This window comes from Electrona antarctica (genome assembly GCF_951216825.1).
Source record: "Electrona antarctica genome assembly, chromosome: 17".
NCBI lineage: Eukaryota > Metazoa > Chordata > Actinopteri > Myctophiformes > Myctophidae > Electrona > Electrona antarctica.
Genome location: NC_136798.1, coordinates 24,987,223 through 25,006,850, shown reverse-complemented (window position 1 = coordinate 25,006,850; position 19,628 = coordinate 24,987,223). Strand labels below are relative to the sequence as shown.

The 19,628-nt window shown below is 43.9% G+C and overlaps 4 protein-coding genes across 5 annotated transcripts in view; 2 read left to right on the top strand and 2 right to left on the bottom strand.

Moving 5' to 3' along the window:
• Window positions 1-9,785, top strand: part of kif26bb (kinesin family member 26Bb) — a gene marked incomplete at both ends in the record, with an annotated part of 32,127 nt that extends 22,342 nt beyond the window's left edge. The window contains 3 exons of the mRNA XM_079526343.1: window positions 7,380-7,555; window positions 8,079-8,229; window positions 9,574-9,785. Of these exons, the coding sequence (XP_079382469.1) occupies window positions 7,380-7,555; window positions 8,079-8,229; window positions 9,574-9,785 (539 nt within the window). The remainder of the gene's footprint in view (window positions 1-7,379; window positions 7,556-8,078; window positions 8,230-9,573) is intronic.
• Window positions 4,941-6,716, bottom strand: LOC306940508 (guanine nucleotide-binding protein-like 1; the record flags this gene model as incomplete). Its single annotated transcript, XM_079525606.1, has 1 exon — window positions 4,941-6,716. One exon carries the CDS (start codon window positions 6,714-6,716, stop codon window positions 4,941-4,943), a length of 1,776 nt encoding a protein of 591 aa, XP_079381732.1.
• Window positions 9,786-11,433: 1,648 nt separating the features above from the next.
• On the bottom strand, window positions 11,434-14,431 carry LOC306940782 (uncharacterized protein). Its single transcript, XM_079525979.1, has 5 exons — window positions 14,224-14,431; window positions 13,868-13,926; window positions 13,424-13,756; window positions 12,907-13,053; window positions 11,434-12,495 (listed from the first exon to the last, which is right to left on the bottom strand). The coding sequence occupies exons 1-5, from the start codon at window positions 14,244-14,246 to the stop codon at window positions 11,510-11,512; spliced, it is 1,548 nt and encodes a 515-aa protein (XP_079382105.1). The 5' UTR covers window positions 14,247-14,431; the 3' UTR covers window positions 11,434-11,509.
• A 3,325-nt stretch (window positions 14,432-17,756) lies between these two features.
• cnstb (consortin, connexin sorting protein b) overlaps window positions 17,757-19,628 on the top strand; it is a 36,248-nt gene continuing 34,376 nt past the window's right edge. For both annotated transcript variants that reach the window (XM_079526555.1, XM_079526556.1), the window contains exon 1: window positions 17,757-17,874. The gene's annotated coding sequence lies outside the window, so the exon portion shown is untranslated. The remainder of the gene's footprint in view (window positions 17,875-19,628) is intronic.

The window sequence follows — 19,628 nt, the reverse complement described above, 5'->3', positions numbered from 1 at the left end:
ACAGCAAATTTTGATTTAGTCTTTTGAATACATTTTCATTTAGTTTTAGTCACATTTTAGTCAACTGAAATGTTTTAGTGTTTAAACATTGTCTAGTTTTGGTCGACTAAATTTCATAAGATTTTAGTCGACCTAGGTGGGCCTTGATGGTATCGTAATGACTGATATTAAAGTTGGCTGCATGCTGAAAATAGTAGATCTAGATTGGCTATTTTCAGCATGTAACCAAGTATAAAATGACTTTTCTTTTAGTTCTCTCTTCTCCACTAGTCCCTCCCTATTATTTGTTGACGAAACATAGTTTTAGTCATCATAGCTTTGTTTTTATTTCGTTTTTATTCAGTATTCCTCAGTGAAAAAAAAACGAGTGAAACTTTACTGTAGGCTACCTACACAAAATCCATCAGATTTTAAAGCAATGGCCCGAAATAAGACAAAGGGTTAGTGTTAGGGTGAAATAAGACAAAGGGTTAGGGTTAGGGTGAAATAAGACAAAGGGTTAGGGTTAGGGTGCAATAAGACAAAGGGTTAGGGTTAGGGTGAAATAAGACAAAGGGTTAGGGTTAGGGTGAAATAAGACAAAGGGTTAGGGTTAGGGTGAAATAAGACAAAGGGTTAGGGTTAGGGTGATATAAGACAAAGGGTTAGGGTTAGGGTGAAATAAGACAAAGGGTTAGGGTTAGGGTGAAATAAGACAAAGGGTTAGGGTTAGGGTGAAATAAGACAAAGGGTTAGGGTTAGGGTGAAATAAGACAAAGGGTTAGGGTTAGGGTGAAATAAGACAAAGGGTTAGGGTTAGGGTGAAATAAGACAAAGGGTTAGGGTTAGGGTGAAATAAGACAAAAGGTTAGGGTTAGGGTGAAATAAGACAAAGGGTTAGGGTTAGGGTGAAATAAGACAAGAGAGGTTAGATCTGATAAGAGGGGTACGTCATATCATTTTACAGGGAGGAAGCAATTTGAATTTTCTTTCAAATGTTAATAAAGAGATTACTGCCTCTTAGTATTGTGGAGAAAGACAGGACATTGGGGAAAGAGGCAAAGATTCAAGAATATAAATTTACAAGGTAATCTGTTTAGTTGCATTTTCTCTGTTATTGTACGTAATCTAGATGAATATACTCACTGGGTGAATTTAGTGAATCACAATGTCATTTCATTGTGTATAGTCGCATGCATGACCACACACATTTTAACTGTGTGTGGTTAACACAGATTCATAGCTTGACGGAGAGCACAGTAGGTCACATCATTAATATATGAGCCCGATGACAACACATGCTAATGGAATAATAAAGAAGGTGCTTTGAATATAATAGGATTGATTTGCTTCCCCAAAATGTAAGTGTGAACACGGTGCACACCAGTAATGTCCTAATGGAGGCATGAAGAGGAGCTTAGCATGAAGGTTTTATGAAAGCTTCCCTGAAGCACAATTCACCTACTGTGCTGTACGGTCTTATAGTCCATTGTTATTGTTACTTAGCTGATTAAATTCAGGCAGAAGATTCCACTGCATATTAATTCGCCCATTGTGATCATAACTAGTTCTGGAGCACTTTCATAATCTCTTTTGATCTCAGGGATTTGCAATTTTTGTCTCTTTGCTTTTAGAGATGGGACAGGAAAGCTTAATTTTGTGACACTTGGGGTAGATCCCATATTTAGCCTGTTCCACCTGTACACCTTATTATGCTCATACTCAGGGTTCGATTTGTAAAAGAAAACAGGGGGGACATCTTGTTAAACACTTAAGCCCTATACTATACGTCTCTGTACGACAAATAGCGAAAATGGCAGATCTACAACGTGTTACATTGTGACGCTTTGTGAGCATGTAGATCTAATATTTTTGTTATTTTTGAAAGATTTCGTTTTCTTATAAAATAGGGACATCAGGCAGCAGGCTATAATGTGGTTACATATCAGACAGTCTACATTATGGATATGCATGTAGGCCTATTTAACCAGTAAAACGCCCTGAGGGCGAGAAGGGACCTCGCTCTAAAGGCAGAGGTCGCGTGCACGCATCCGCCTGGGTGACGTCAGACTGCTGGGCGAGCACTGGTGCTTTGGCATGGGGGGTCAGATCAACATATGGAATGTCAGAACAGGTCAGCTCCATATATGGAGATCTATAAGGGTGGCAGCGGGGGGCAATGTCTTGAGTGTACAAGGTTTGATGAGGGCCGGGCCTTAATTTTCGGGCCTGTTGGGAACTCAGTTTTCGCCGGCTGCCGATCACGGCTGCACAAATAACTTTGGGGCGGGCCTGTCTAGAGTTTGACTGTACAGGTATCAGTCAAAAGGGAGACATCGAAGAGGAAGGACGGGTGGGAAAGGATCAACATATGGAATGTCAGAACAGGTCAGCTAAATAAATGGAGATCTAAGGGTTTGAGGTTTGAGGTCAGACGCGTAACCATATATGGAGGCGTGATGTCACGAGGTGTGACCATATGGAGGCGTGACTGACCAACCAACGGACCGACTGACAGTAGAATAAGTCTGACCAGAAGCAGGGATAAAACATATTGCATAGAAATGAATGACCGGAGGTCATAGAGGCTATGCGTGTGTATGACATCATCATCATACCAGGAAGTTATGCGGGAAAGCGTATTGAGTGGTAAAAAAAGACTTTCTGGACATGACAGCCCATACATGCAAACAGAAAAGTCCTACCTGATTGCATTAAACAACGTTAAACTTGCGTTCCCACTCGATTTGCCACTCACTTTATGCATACGCATACCCTCTATTCAAAAAGACACCGGTCTTGTGTGTCTGGAAGAGATAAGTCTCATGAATAATGAACAAGCTAGTGGTATTTCGCCTCTGTGGTGGAAGCCAGACAGCATAGTTAGTCCCTTTCTGTCCTCTTCAATGTCCTGATGGCTTTGCACTCAGAGGCAACAGTGACCACTGGTGTTCACGCTTTTCTTCCATCCCTTCCGTTCCATCCCTTCCGTTCCATCCCGAAAAGAAAAACATCATAAAGTTTAGATGATGTTTTCGAGGGCCCTCCTATGCCCAGCTTTGTGTGTCTGTGTGTGTGTGTGTACCACGGAATGTGATGATTTGATTGGCTGAGCACGGAATGTGATGATGTATGATGATAAGAGCACCCCAGCCCTCACTTCACACAAGTGTAATTTTTCCTCCTATATACATTTTTTTTTGCGGCTTTCGCCTTTATTTTATATTTTTTATAGAGGGACAGACAGTAGGCTGACAGGAAATGGGGGAGAGAGATGGGGGAGTGACATGCAGTAAAGGCTGTCGGGATCGGGAGTCGATCCCACGGCACACTGCCAGACTTGGCCAAGGTGCCTGGACCGCCTAGCCACGGCCCAGGCCCCTATATACAGGTTTAATGTTTGTTTTTAGTTCAATGTTTGTTTTAAAAACGCCATTGACAATGAAGGGAAAATTTACATCATCTTGTCCCTAACACAAACATTAAATGCCATTAACAATAAAGATAATTTAATGTTTGTTTTGACACCGTTTGTTTTCCATCATCATTACATCACCTAATCATAGCAACACAAGTTAGACTTTAATATATTAGCGCCCCTCATTTCACACAGGTGTGATTTTTCTTTTCAGGATGGGATGGAAGAAGTGTTGTAATGTAAATGTCTCCACCGGGTGTACTGGACTAAGGTTAGGTTAGCCAAGATTTATGATAATGTCGATACGACGTGTGATAGATGCCACCAGGCTGCAGCTAATCTTCATATGTTTTGGACCTGTCCTGCCTTACAGTCTTATTGGTCATCTATATTTGATACTATTTTGGATGTGTTACAGTTGCCCATAGATCCATCCCATTATTTGGCGTTCTTCATGAAACCATCCCCCTGCCTAAATATCAATCTGACCTTGTCACTTTTGTGACTCTTCTGGAAAGACGTCTTATCCTGATCCACTGGAAAAAACATACCGTCCCTCACATTCCTGTTGGATCTCTGAAATACTATACTTTTCAAATATAAAATAATAATATATATGCATTGCGTGGCTCCATCTCCAAATTCAGTAAAGTATGGCAGCCATTTCTGTTGTACGTTGACCGCCTTACACTCATTCCCCCGACTGAACCTGATTAGCATTAGCTAGCCTGCCTGTCTTGCCTGGATGATGTTTGTGACCATGAGCTGATTTGTATACTGATTGTATTGGAGAGTTTACCCTTTGGTTTTTTTAGGGGTGCTAGCCCCTCCTATGTTCAGCTTTTAGTATGTGTGCAAACACAAACATTGTCCTACACAAACATTAAATGTCATTGACAATGAATGGACAATTTTGTGTGTTCGTGTACAAACATTGTGTAACACAATCATTAAAGACGAAGGTGAGGACGCAAATTCTGATTGGCCGGAATTAGATGATGTATGATAATGTACAATGATAAGAGCACCCCTCACTTCACACAGGTTTGATTATTTCTCTTTGAGGGGCACTAGCCCCTCCTATATAACTATATTCAGCTATGATTTTATTTCCGTCTTACACAAACATTAAATTCCCATTGACAATGAATGGAGAATGAGTACCACAGACGAAAAACAGTCTAAGTCCAAATTTCAGACTGACCCCTCCACGAAAAGGCCTTGTTGTCCTGAACCCTTATCTATCATTTATATATTATGGATCAATAGTGTGGACTTAGACTGTTATTCGTCTGTGGTACTCAATTTACGTCATGTGTCTGAGCAAATCGGCTATTTTTGTCCCACACAAAGATTCAATTCCCATTGACAATGAATGGAGAATTTGTCTGAGCAAATTGACATGTTACACCATGATGATGTACGATGTTAAGAGCGCCCCTCACTTCACACAGGTGTGATATTTTTTTCTTCTTTTAATTATTATTTCCGCCCGTCTCAAATGTAATATAAGATGGTACATACATCCATTCGTATGATGTGGTCAGTCGTTTTCCTGAAGGGAGTTGAACATGTTGACGGAGTGGCATAACGACAGCGTGTCATCATTCCTCCTCAGGCCACCTAACCCTACGTTGTCATCGCCCCCATCCTCATCATCGTCATCAGGATCATTTGCGTCCCTGTCCTTCTCCTCCTCCTCGGAGCTGGACTCCTCCCTGTCCTCCTCCTCCCCTGTCCGCCCCAGCAGGGCCGTTATCTCCGACAGGTCGGGGTGATTTTCCCAGCTCTCTCTGAGGCAGCTGTATCCAGGTGGCCTGAGACACAGGTTCAGTCTCCCCTCAATGGCGAGCCTTAGGAGGCTGTTAGCCGCCCGGTGAACATCATTGCGAGCCGCCTTTGCCGTTTTATAGCCTCGTTTCTCTGCCCAGGCTTCACAGACGTCCCAAGCAGTCCATCTCTGCGCCGCCTGCTGTTGTTGTTGCTGGTGTGCCGGTACGTCCTGAAGGCTGGGGTGTTTTAGCTTCAGGACAGACAAGAAGGGAGTCCTTTCACACAGGTATCCCACTGCTGTGTAGGGCTCCTGCACCTGAGCCACCGGGTAGATGCCAGCGAGGATCTGTAGCTGTTTATTGACACGGGAGGGGAAGACGAGTCCCGGGCAGTCACACAGCTTGACCGTGGGGGTGAGGTAGTACGTTTGGAAGTATTTGGTGTGGCCCGGGGTTCGAGACACACTCACCACCTTCTTCCCAACCAGACTGTTCAACACAGATGACTTGCCGACGTTAGGGAAGCCTATGCATCCTAACGTGAGGACTCCGTCCTTGTAGAGCTCTCGCGTTTGGCTGCTCATCTTCATGGCAGCGTCGCTATGGTGCTCCATCAGCACAGACTCCACCCCCTCATCCAACTGATCCCCGCCGCCTGGTTGCTCGATGAGCGCGTCTCTCTGGATCTTCTTCTCCCAGCTTGACAGGTCAACTCTACCAGCAGTGATCTCCTGACAGGCCTTGAGGATTTCTATTGGGCCTCCAGCCTTGTCCCGAACACCCCTTCTCCTCGCACACTTCTTCTGGAGGACTGTGCTGTAGGGCTCTCCGGGATAGGAGGTGAAACACACGGTGGTGAGGTGTGGGAACTTGGAGGCCAGGTAGTGTTTCCAAGCGACGACCAGAGGCGGGGGGCAGAGGTCTGCTTTGTTCAGCACCAGGACCGCCTGTTTGTGCAGCTCGGCCGTGATGTAGTGGTACAGGGCTGGGGGGAACTGCAGCACCGCATGCCTGATGTCCACGATGACCAGGATCACGTCGGACATCTCCAACACTCTCCACAGCTGCCTCCATGTCTCCAGGTTGTGCTCAAAGTGGCTGAGAGAGCCGGGTGGGTTTCTGGAGTGCAGGTCTTTCAGGTAGTCACGGTACGACTTCTCTTCTTTCCTCAGCAGTTCGTCATGTTTCATGTCATAACTCCATGATGGCCTCCTGGGTAAACCAAGGCCTTTCTCAGAAGGGTAGATATCATCGATGTCCACCTCAAGCTCTTTGTCAGACACTGGCTGTAGAAGCTTTTCTCTGGCCGTCTTCTTTCTACTCTCCACCTCAGCTTTATTCTCCTTCTCAAAGTGCAGCCGAAACCGGTTGGAGTTACCGCCGTCTTTGTTGGAGGGCTGTTGGTTTATTCTGATAATGTCATGATTGGCATTGTAGCGGGTGGGGACATCGTCATTGTCACCTCCATTGTCACCTCTCTTTCTCTCCCGTTTGTCTTGCAGTTGTTTCTTTTTCTGTTTGTTGCTGAATGGCTTTTTCCGGTGCATACGCAATATGATTTTACAACAACTTGACTTCAGTGCCTTTTCACTTCTGAAGCGGCAACCTGGGTATCTACTGTGATATGTACCGCTATTTCCATGGACTATATGATGTCATATATATGACCAGCCTATGACATCAGTAAATCCATAAATCCCCATATATCTCCATATAGCCTGTTCTGACATCACAATGATGTTCTGACATCTGCATAGACTCCATATTTGGGCATGCCTGATAAAGAACTCCATATATGGGCATAAAAGGGACACAGACATAACTGTGGTGGGGCATGCATTTCCAAGTAGGCCAGTGCCCACCGGGCACCACTGTAGTATGTGTAGGACAAAAATACAGATTTGCTCAGACATTTATTATGTACATTCTCCATTCATTGTCAATGGGAATTTAATATTTGTGTAAGACGAAAATCGACAGCGGGCGCCCCAGTTCCTTTGTGTTTTAAGTCAGGTCTTTTTCCTTGTGGGGCGGGCACGCACGCACGCACGCACACACACACACACACACACACACACACACACACACACACACACACACACACACACACACACACACACACACACACACACACACACACACACACACACACACACACACACACACACACACACGTTTTACCTCATTACACTGCTCCTGTTGTCCTCCAGTCGGCCCCCAGCAGCGACGCCTGTCCCACGACATGCCCCTGTCCATGAGACGCTCGGCCAGCGGCCCACGCTCACGCTGGGGGGAGCGGGGTATCCCGGAGGCCTACGAGATCACGGTCTACGAGATTGATGATGTGGAAAGGCTGCAGAGACGAGGAGGTACTGCTGGCAAACAGGTGCCTGTTCATTCACATCTTCTATCTTTTCTGTCTTTTCTTATGATGGATATTGGAGGGAGATGATGAAGAGGAGATGCAGGAGGAAGGCACTGGCTTTCCAGTTAAGGATACACTCATGAGTCATGTGGGTCTGTATGTGGGAGTATTAACCTCCACACCATCAACGGCCGGGCCTGTTTGCCTTTAATTTTATTCTAACTTTTTCGTAAAGGCTGAAACTTACTGTATGCTATGAAACCTTTGTATAAATAAATAAAAACATCTGCTTTGTTAGTTTACTTGTATCAGCAGTAGCAGTGCAGTAGTGTGGGATTCATATGCGTCTTTCCTCTTTTGAAGAACGTACAATCGTACATGCATTACCCTTTGTAGACAGTCCTCGGTTTGAACACAATAAGGTTAATACAATCATGGAGGCTTTATACCATGGTTAGAAGCCCACAGACTGGCCTTGGATAACTGACCTAGCATGGTCGTAACATGGTGTGTGCGTGCGCGTGCGTGTGTGCGTGGTTTACAGGGACCTTCGTGCTTCAGTGCCAAGCTGAAATTCTTGGAACACCGTCAGCAGAGGATCACAGAGGTTCGGGCCAAGTACAACAACCTGAAGAGGGAACTGGACCAGGCCAAGCAGAACCTCATGCTAGAACCGGCTACATGGAACCAAGAGTGTAAGTACCGGAGTACAGAGTTTGACAGCAGCTGTTTTCTTGAATCTTTCTTAAATCTGTTCAGCTCAAAAATAGAGATGTACATTCTAGTTTGTACACTACAGTTTAAATCAAATACCACTGAAGTGGAAAAAACAGCACTCCAAAATAAATGATGCAGGACTGGCTCAGATGCAATGTCCCATTTATTGAGAACGCCTATGCGTTTCGGCCTCAGCCTTCCTCAGAGCAGATTAAAACGTTTTTCTTTTTTTAATCTGCTCTGAGGAAGGCTGAGCCCAAAATTCATCATTTAATTTGGATTGCCGCTTTGGTGGTATATGATTTAAGTTGTATTTATAGCTGAGCACCCAATGCCTAAACTAAGGGCAGCATCCAGAGGAAGCGAACCTGCTTTTCCTTCTTACCTGTACATTGTACAGTCTTTGAATGAACACTGAATTAAAACCTGCAGTGTGGTGACAATGACATCACTAGATGGCACAAATAGAGGGTATGCGCGTGACATGTCATCATACCAGGAAGTTATGCGGGAACACTGCAAAAAACTACTTTCTGGCCTTCACAACTCATACATCTAAACATAAAAGTCCTATCTGATTGCATTAAACGATGTTAAACAACGTTAAACTGACTTTGTCACTCGATTTGCCATTCACTTTATGCATGCGCATACCCTCTATACTGCCATAACAATCACAAGCAGAATGGCGTTTTCCACCAAATTCAGTGGGTGTACAGCAGGGTTCCCCAATAGGTGGCCCGCGGGCCATTTGCGGCCCGCGGAGCGCCCCCTTGTGGCCCCTGGAAGATTTTTTTTTTAAAGAAAAAGAAAAAAAGGTGTTTTTTGAGGGGGTCCCAGATATAAATGGCATTAAATGGGGGTCAGTAGCCTATGCATGTCAAACTGGGCATCCTTTTCAAATGGGGTCTTGCCCTGAAAATGAATTTTCAGGGCAAGACCTCGACCTCGTGCGTGCGGACTCGGCCCCCAGCCTGGTACCCTAGTCAAAATATGGCCCTTGAGGAAAATTAATTGGGGAACCCTGGTGTACAGGAATCTGTCTTGTGACATTAATGGCGCAGGAACATTACTGACACACAGTATTCCAATGCAGCGTTACTGAGACATAAGAATCACAGCACTCTATGTTGCGGGACAGACAGTGTGGGACAACACAGCACAGAACTGATGTTTTACATTTAACTTCCTTATACTGTACATTCATCTCTAGAGAGCATGCATTACGGTACTTTATTGCACATAGTTTGAAAGCCAGTTTAGAATTGAAAGCCTATGTACAGCACTGCCATTACCGTCGTTGTAACTGACATCTCCTGCAGTTGACCTGTGGCAGACGTTTGAGGTAGATTCCCTGGAGCACTTGGAAGCCCTGGAGGTGGTGACAGCTCGACTGGAGCACAAATTGAACCTCTGCAAGGCCAATGTCATGATGGTCACTTGCTTCGACGTCTCCACCAAACAGAAGACACGGCCAAGACAGAAGAAACGGCGGAGAACAGCACCGGACCATCACGGCTTTATGGGAATCTGAGTTCTCTGACCATTGCTGAGGGTGAGGGGTGTATGATTCTGAAGGCAGGAATAGGAGGTATACCAGCATCCGTTTGTCTTTTATCTTGCACCAAGTGTACTCACCTATCTGCCAACTATCTGCAACAATGGAATCACAGTTCTCCATCTCCCCAGCAATTTAGCCACCTCCTCCAGAACCACATGTTGAGGATTTAATGGGTAAATAGACCAAATGCTGTCAACTTCTTGGAACCGATGCCCAGTAGGATTTCAGTCAGGAGTCCAAGGGCCCTGGGTTGACAGTGGCTTTCAAAAATGTCATAGTTGATACTATATTGAATTTTAACATATATGGAGCCAATTTACTTTTTGTCCCACCATTCCAAGTGGCTCCCATCCATGTCTCAGTGTATTTCTATTTGGTCCTTCCACTATCCCTTTCCCACAAATTCAATGTGTGCCTGACCTTTCAGAGTTGGTAAAGGCCAATGCTGATGTTTCATCTACAGTGTCAGATAACATGACATTTTTAAGATGCAGCCGTTTAGCTAAACTGGCAATGTGGAAGGATTTCAAGATTAGTCATTGAGCCACCTTAAAAACAGCTTGTTTTTACCATGCAACAATATTACCATTTCTTGATGTAAACAAATTTGTTATATGCTAGCCTTAACCACATGAACTCTAGTGTCCTTATTCTAGTCATGTCATAATAATAAGCAAACATTCAGCAAAAATAAGTTCAGTGAAAATAGCAGATCTACAATCTCACAAGGCGTTGTGAACTTGTGAAGCTATGTTGTAATCTTGTAGATTGCCTATTTTTGCTATTTGAAGTTGAACAAAGTATGTAGGGTTCAAGCGGTTAAGTGACCAGCATCTTTGTAGCTTTCAAAAACCCAATGCTTCAGGTTGAGGAGCAGTCTTGTTAAACTATGGATCAATTATTCAATCGGTTCATTTGCATTGTTACATTCATATGCAGAAAGTAAATCTGTTGAAACTATTGACATTTTCTTTTACTAAATGACCTACATTTATTGCCAGTTAATGAAATGTTAGTTTATCATTGTAACAAAGGGCAAATGAAGGAATAAGACCATGTTTGGCCAATCATTTTCCCATTAAGTATTGAAACGGGTGTTATTCTACCTCCACAGCCATGTTTTGTATACTCTAATGGTGCTAATCTGAACACCACTTGAAATATATGTTTGTATATTGAAGGAACTCTTGACAGTAAAAAACATGAATAAGCAAAAGTGAGGAAGATCTAATATGTCCCATTGTAATGAGTATTGATAGTACAAGTATTGCCTCCCACAATATTTTAAAAGCTCATATGCTGACATTTTTCTATTGTTTACAGTTCCAGAGCATACCCTGCTAGATCACTTTGTAGGCAGTGGTAAAATAATTAGTTTGAGAGTTACTCAAAGAATTCAAATGAAAAATTTGACAAATTTCTCAAACATGATTCAGTGTTGGTTTCTAAAAAGCCTTCACACATTTAGGGTCTAATGAAAAGTTGCATTTTACAGTCGCATCAGGCAAGTTGTAACTGCATATGGAAATTATATGTATTGTCAAACCAAGTCATTGCAACCTCAAAGCAGTAGTCACCAACTGCTATTGTAACAGACAAAGGCAAAGAAAAACACCATAACTCCATTATGAAAAAGCTTTATTGAGTCAGATACCATGCATTGCTGTAGTTGCAATAGAATTGCAGTACTTCCTGCATTATGACTTTGTCATTTCATATTGATGACCTGGGCTCCACAAAATTGGTTCAGGTTGCACATCAGGCCCATACAAAACAGATTCAGGTTGCACACCAGGCCCATACAAAACAGATTCAGGTTGCACACCAGGCCCATACAAAACAGATTCAGGTTGCACACCAGGCCTATACAAAACATTTTCCGGTTGCACAAGAGGCCTATACAGAGAATGATACATACCCTGTTCATCCCAGTAACCATAGTCCCCCACATTCGTTTTACTACCAACACCAGAGTAGCCAGGGTTAGCCTGGATATCAGTTCCATAGTCTCCCACATCTGTTGTACTACCAACAGCAGAGTAGCCAGGGTTATCCCAAGGACCAGCTCCATATTCTCCCACATATTGGCCAGGTTTAGCCCAAAAAACAGCTTCGTAGCCCCCCACATCTGTTGTATAGTCAACGTCAAATAGAGCAGGTTCCACAGTCTCATAACCAGAACCCATATGGCTAGAGATCTCCTGAACCTGGCTAGACTGCTGCTGAGAAGACCCAGTGTCCTTCTGAAAGGTCTGGAATGGCTTGTCTGGATCACCAGGAGCTTGGATAGGCATGTCTGGACCAATAGTGGCTTGGTCCCTGTCATAGTACGAGTCTTCCCAGTGGTCTCTCCCTTGCTCAAAGCTTCTGCTGTGGTGGGAGATAACACCTGGGGGATAGTAACCCCTCAGGAACATGTCCATGGTAGGATCTCTGCCAAAACGTCTGGATAGGCTAGCCGGTGGTTCAGGTTCGCCAAGAGCGGAATCTTCCACTTCGGACTCATGGCTACCATGCTCAAGGACTCCCTCCACCTGGGTGTACTCGCCTGGCTGGAGAACAGGTGGGCTCGTATGCATGTATCTAACAGATGCAGGTTGCTTGGTTCGAGAGTCATGGGCAACAAGGCCCCTGGAATCCCCCTGGGACACAGAGGGCATAGGAGGTGCAACAGCCCAGTAGTCTATGTGCAGAAAGTGTTAAGAGATAATTAGATGTTTCCCTACAGAGCCAGACAAACTCATGATGCCTTTTGTGTCTGTGTGCAGTTTAGTCATGTTGAACAGTCTAGCAATTCAATTCCTCTATGTCTCTTATCATATCCCAACAAATATCTACTCCTCTTGGGAAAGAGAAAGCTGAGGGTTTCATACTTTATTAAACTAATGTTTTCATAAGTAGGCCTACATACAAAGTCCTACAATGTTGGTCAGCAAATGCATACCTAAATGCTATGACAGAGACCAGCCATACTACTGCATGCCACTTTATCCAATACACATCCAGAATTTAGCTAAACTAGGCTCAGCTCACCCGACTTAAATAAGTTTACCAAAATAATTAAATTCAAATATAATTATATTGACATTACTACCTTGCTCAGAGGCTCCCTCTCCTGACAGATACCGTGGTGCAGTTGTGCTCCCATACACAGAGGCGATAGGGGAGGGTTGCCTTGTAGCAGAACCTCTGGGAAACTTCCTGGAAGAGCGTGTATATGGTGGTACAAGCCAGGGGAATTCTAGGAACAGAAAGCAGCAAAACAATAATTTTGGGGACTCATTCGCTAAATAAATATTGCAACTCTCCAATAACAATCTGATCACAAATTAAAAACTCTGACTACTCCTTACTACCTTGTACTTTGTGTAAATATTCGCCCTTTTCACGCAATATAGTCGGTCTACAAGCTCACAGCGCTTTGCACGTTGTGCGCTTGTAGAGCTGCCATTTCTGAAATATTTTGAAAATGAAAGTGGGCCAGCAGAACGCTGGCCCACTTTACAACATGTTAACTTCCTGAAAAGTTAACATGTTGGACATGCAAGGTTTCCACCAGATAGTGACATAATGTAGCAATTCTTGCAAAAACATAACGCAGAAAAGGTTACCTGGCATAGGGGCACTTGGTTTAGATGAGCCTTGGGCAGAGGCAGGTGGGGATGAACTCTCCACAAATCCAGTCCCTACAGGGCTAGAAACGGGATTATAATTGGAGGGTTGTGTGGAGCCGTAGCTGCTACTGGTAAAGCTATGAGATGAGCCTTCAGGAGCAGCTGGTGATGATCCTGACTTTACTGGTGGCCTTTTTTCCACAGCCGGTGTGTTGTAGCCAATTTCTCTTGGAGCTTCAGGTTTGGGGGAGGCATGTTTGGAGCCATAATAGCTTGATCTTGGCTTAATGGTAGCATCATCACCACTGCCATCAGAGGTAGGATCCAAAGCTAGGACACAGGAATAGACACTTTTCATATTATTCAAAACAATGTGCATTAACAATTAAGTGCCACTTACACTTGAAAAATCCTCACTGTGCAAAATTCTCAATTGTTTACCTTGTTTCAGCAAAGGATAACTGTTGACATTACATGACAGCACAACCAGGATGACACTCCTAGAACAAAAAAAAACACTACTTCACCCATTTTCAACCCATCTTCATACAAGTAGTCCTCAACACTGCTCAAGAGTCATTTTTTGGATTAATGCAAGAACAATGGCTTCCATTTCATCGATTGCCACAGATAACCAATGAGACATAATAGACAAATGGTGCCATCTTAGTATGAACATTACTAGTGAGGGCGAATATGGTTGAAAATGGGTGAAGTGCTCCTTTAGGTTTTAATCAACACTTGACACTCGACACCATCATAATCCTATGATGCAACCAAGCAACCATTCAGCCTACCCTGAGATGAGCCAAGCCACCATTATGCAAAATGGAGAGCTCTGACAAAGCGAGCAAACGGTCTTTCGAACAATATTTAAGTGCTGAGAAGGACCAGCATCTGACCAATTACAACTGAACGAGTTATGGATGCACGTCTGTGGTTAAGTGATTCGTTAGGAGGGTGGAACCCATATGTGCTGAAAGTTAACTGCAGAGCTGAGCGGACTCTCTCTCTCAGGAGTATTGTGATTCACTCATCCTACATGGCAATATCCACCAATTGTTTCTAAACTGGGTAGTAGGAATTAGTTGACCATTCTTAGTGGGATCCTTTCTGTCAGCATGCTGTCATTGTTTATATATATATTAAAAAAAATGTCACATGGTCACATCCTCCGCATATGTCTTTACATTTCAAACTGTGCATCCCTTTGACTTGCAAATAAAATAAAATAAAAGTTGTTATGCTTGTACTTGTTCCCTCGCCTGTGTGTGTGTGTGTGTGTGTGTGTGTGTGTGTGTGTGTGTGTGTGTGTGTGTGTGTGTGTGTGTGTGTGTGTGTGTGTGTGTGTGTGTGTGTGTGTGTGTGTGTGTGTGTGTGTGTGTGTGGTCAATAGTGATTTGAATAATGAAATATGTCATATTTTTTTAATTTAAACCCAGTTAGTGTGAAACAGAGAACAGCTCATGTACAGATAGCAATAATCTCAATACTCCTATTATGACTGAATAGCTGCTACTGTAGCTTAAATGGGTTCCTGTGGAGTCGTAACCAGGCCAAGACGTCAACCAGAGTTCATCGCTAAAGGCAGCAACCCTATTAGGAAGTCATTACATACAAAGACCAGGAGAGAGAGAGAGAGAAAGAGAGAGAAAGAGAGAGAGAGAGAAAGAGAAAGAAAGAAAGAAAGAGAGAGAGGGAGACATTCACACACAAGGCACAAGCCTTGCATGCACACAATTTAGGCATTTAGCAGACACTTCAGAGCGACTTACAGTAAGCAGGAACAACACATGGTAATACATCAAATACATAGAAATAGTCATCAAGGATCATAAGCAAGCTAAGAGCCTAACATCCGTCTACTGACAGTATACGGATGAGTATACTATGAGTAACATCCGTCTACTGTAACAGTAGAATATTTGTACAATGACTCCATAATCACACTCACAACTGGAAGATGCTCCTCATCCCTTCCTGTTTCTGCTCTAGTTCCTCATTTTTCTTTGTTTGAAATCCAACAAAGTCACTGACATTCACGCACACGCAACATACACGCAGCACACGCACGAGCGCGCGCGCGCGCGCGCACACACACACACACACACACACACACACACACACAGACACACATGGCTAATGGTTTGACCCTTGCAGCTGAATACATTTTTGTAAAAATAAATTTAAAAAGACACTCGGCCAATGTCTGTTCAATGTCTGAAGCCATTTTTATCAAGCACACCTCATATACTTTAAATGTTTAAAACAATATGGGGATTAGGAGGTGAAAGTACATAATACATAAATATTATTTTTGTATTCAATGCTTTATTGTGGCTCCCTTGATAAATATAGAGACAATCTTATTTTTGCTATTTGTGCTTGTAAAACAAAGGGACAAGCTAAAATACCAAAGTCTATACATTTGTTTATGTTGCCAGTGCTCAACTGAAGTTGTAATGCCAGATTGCCAGTACCTTGGTCAAGTACACTGGCAGGATGCATATGTTTTAGTGAGGGGGAAACCGGAGTACCCAGGTGGAGGAAACCCACCGCGAACAAGATGCACACTCCATACAGAAAAGCCATCAAAATAGGACCTTGCTGTGAGGCAACAGTAATATAGTGATTATATTGATATTCATTGTATGGAAATAAAACAAATCAGGGATAGTTGCAGAAGAAACAGAAGACAACCTGTATATATATGGACCAGGCCTATATTCAAAGATAATGTAAAGACCTGCATTTTAACATGACTCATTATTAATGGGCATATACGTATGTCAAAAACAGGCCATCTGCAGCACAATCACCCCCGTTTAAGCCACCTGTGCAAACTGAGTGGTAGAACTATACTTTTATTGTTATAGTTAGTGTGTTTTAAGGTACATAGTGGCTGTGTGTTATAATACTGTGTTACAGTGTGTGTGTGTGTGTGTGTGTGTGTGTGTGTGTGTGTGTGTGTGTGTGTGTGTGTGTGTGTGTGGTGCCTTGGAGTACCTTGGAGTCAAGCACAGTTGTTGACTTAAGCAGCTGCAGGGTCAATAGGTCCTACTCAGACAGGGGTCAAGGGCCGCCATACTCGGACACGCACACACACACACACACACACACACACACACACACACACACACACACACACACACACACACACACACACACACACACACACACACACACACACACACACACACACACACACACACACACACACAGCTGTTCATAGTAGTCACTAGACAGTGTGCCACAGCTCAAAAAACAAAAACCACTGCCCACAGTGCCCAGTGAGCAGCAGTTATCAGTTTCCGCCCAGGAGATGGCACCATTGTGAGATGGTTATACAGTGCCATTCCCACTTTACCTTCATGATTCTCATTCTCAGGTTTACATACCGGTATTCATTATTTTCTGTTTACAACTACAAATTTAATTCTGCAGCATATTCACCATTTCTATATATTACTATTACAATATATTCACCACCTTTGGCTTTTGTTACAGAGCTTCATTACCTTTAGTTACGTTGCTAATCAGAGTTGGAATTTACACCTTGACCCAGTAGTTCAATACATTTTAGACTTTACCATTCACTTCATTTTACAAACAAGAAGAAGCTTCAGTGATAGTTATATCTCCTGGTGAAATGCTAGACTGCAGACCGGCTTTTAGACAGTATAATTGTGCGTGTGCCAATGGAGTTAAGAGGTTTTGTCCGAAGCACTTTGTACTACTTTTCATTGGTTCAATATTGTTTTAACCAACACACAGCTTTAAATGGTGTTCAGTTCAATAGCACTCATTTATGCAAAAAATAATAATCAAAAACCTCAAAAATGGTTATGCTATTTATTGGGGTGATGAAGAAATAGAACATAGCATGAGATGGACCATGCATAATGTAGGCTATTATGTCTGCCTAGCTGCAGCACGCATTGCCAGATAAAGTAATTGAAGGCCCTTAAATAACCCTAGCAAGTCCAGTGATTCCACTGAGTCTGCCCAGTGTCAACTCTACTCATGGTCTGTTGTCTAAACACAACAACACTGTCATATGATATGACTATAGGCATAGTGGCCTACGCGTACGTCTACCTCCTGTAGCATAATAAGGGACCACTGCTGCCCACTGTGCCTAATGTGAGCGTGAGCAGCAGCCCTCCTTACTTACACATCTGCCCAGGAGATGGCACCATTGCTTGCATTAGAAAATAAATAAATAAAAGACATTGCCACAGTATACATTTTGCAATGTGGGGAAATAGAAAATGCCCGGATTAGATCGTAAACAACCATGGAACCGCTGCAGGAAGCATCCCTCAGTCGGGCGGATGACATAACGAGGTTTCAACAACCTGATGTACTCGGATGGATGCAAGCGTATCGGTGCCATCGACCCGGGGCGTGATTGTCAACCGAGAAGCTGCAAGACATCTCTGACTGGAGTGAGTATGCTCACTGCTGTTACCACTGTAGCCTACTGTACTGTACTGTACTGTACTGTACTGTACTGTACTGTACTGTACTGTACTGTACTGTACTGTACTGTACTGTACTGTACTGTACTGTACTGTACTGTACTGTACTGTACTGTACTGTTTCTTCCATTTGAACAGCCCATGCTAATTGCAGCAATGTATCTATCAGCTTGCATGGGTTGTGACTTGTGTGGTAGATTCGGGTCCATTAGCGGTATGATATGGACCAGACTCAGAGCTAGTGTTTTTTTGTTTTTTACAACGTAAACAGCTCATCGTGTTTTATCGATGTTCGTTCTGTCATGCTAGCCCATTTTAAATGTCCATAGAAACCGCAAAAGGAAATATGTTAATCGCTGATTGTAAAATAGCTCGAACCAGTGCTGGTTATTTAGTTAGGACCCACGACAGTGGTGTTCGATACAAACTTAACCGGGATGTGGAAACCTCCAATGAAAAGCTCTATAATTTGCTTGGCCAGATATTCCATCCTATCCAACTGACTCAGGCCAAAGATATTAGAAGATATTCTTCCCCCTTAAGTCTCTGACTGTAATCCTTTTATACTTTTTAGTTATATGTGTGTCATAATGACAATGCTATCCAATCGCATATGACGATGACACACGTGTACATCCCTATATGGGGTTCCCACATCAATCCGATGTCAGCATTGGATATTTCCATTATCTCCACATATGGGCCATAAATCATCATCATATGTGGAGATCCAAGTGACAGCCTTTTATCCCCATATATGGAGATCCATTTGAGAGCCTTCGCAACAGCCACCCTCAGATTTCCCATGGAAATATGTAAAATATCAAGAAGGCTTGAACAGTTCGCCCATTGCAAGCGTACCTGGCCCTTGGGCCACCCCATCGAAAGCGTACCTGGCCCTTGGGCCACCCCATCGAAGGCGTACCTGGCTCTTCGAGCCACCGCATCAAGAGCGTACCTGGCCCTTGGGCCACCCCATCGAAGGCGTACCTGACTCTTCGAGCCACCGCATCAAGATCGTACCTGGCCCTTGGGCCACCCCATCGAGGGCGTACCTGGCTCTTCGAGCCACTGCATCAAGAGCGTACCTGGCCCTTGGGGTGCTACTACCGTACCATGCATGATGACTGTTCGTCTCCGGTTATGCTCATGGTCATTTCTGCAAGAGTGACCGTCCAGCCTCCTTGCTGGACTACTTCGGTCCCTATGAACCTGGACTTCTGGTCTGTCAGCTTGCACTTTCATCTCGATATCCTATCGGTGAACAAGGCCTCTGCCGTCCTCCGACTGCTCCAACATCTATGGGAAGGTTGATATAGCTCCGATGCCCTTGCATCATCATGCTGTCCAGACAATGCTCTCATGATATCCACCAGAGCGTTCCGCTTCCGTCCTCCGACTGCTCCAACATCTATGGGAGGGTTGATATAGCTCCGATGCCCTTGCATCATCATGCTGTTCAGACAATGCTGATATCGCCACATTGCCACCCCCAGATTTCCCATGGAAATCTGTACCATATCTAGAAGGCTTGAACAGTGGACCCCTCAGGCCACCCCAATACAAGCATACGGAGGCTTGAACAGCAAACGTCAGCCATTCAGGCCACCCCATTGAGGGCATCCAAGCGTCCCGCTAGACCTTCACCAACTGTGTCTTCCTGGTGAACGAGACCCTCGTCGGATGTTGTATCTTGCTGGTGAACGAGACCCTCGTCGGAT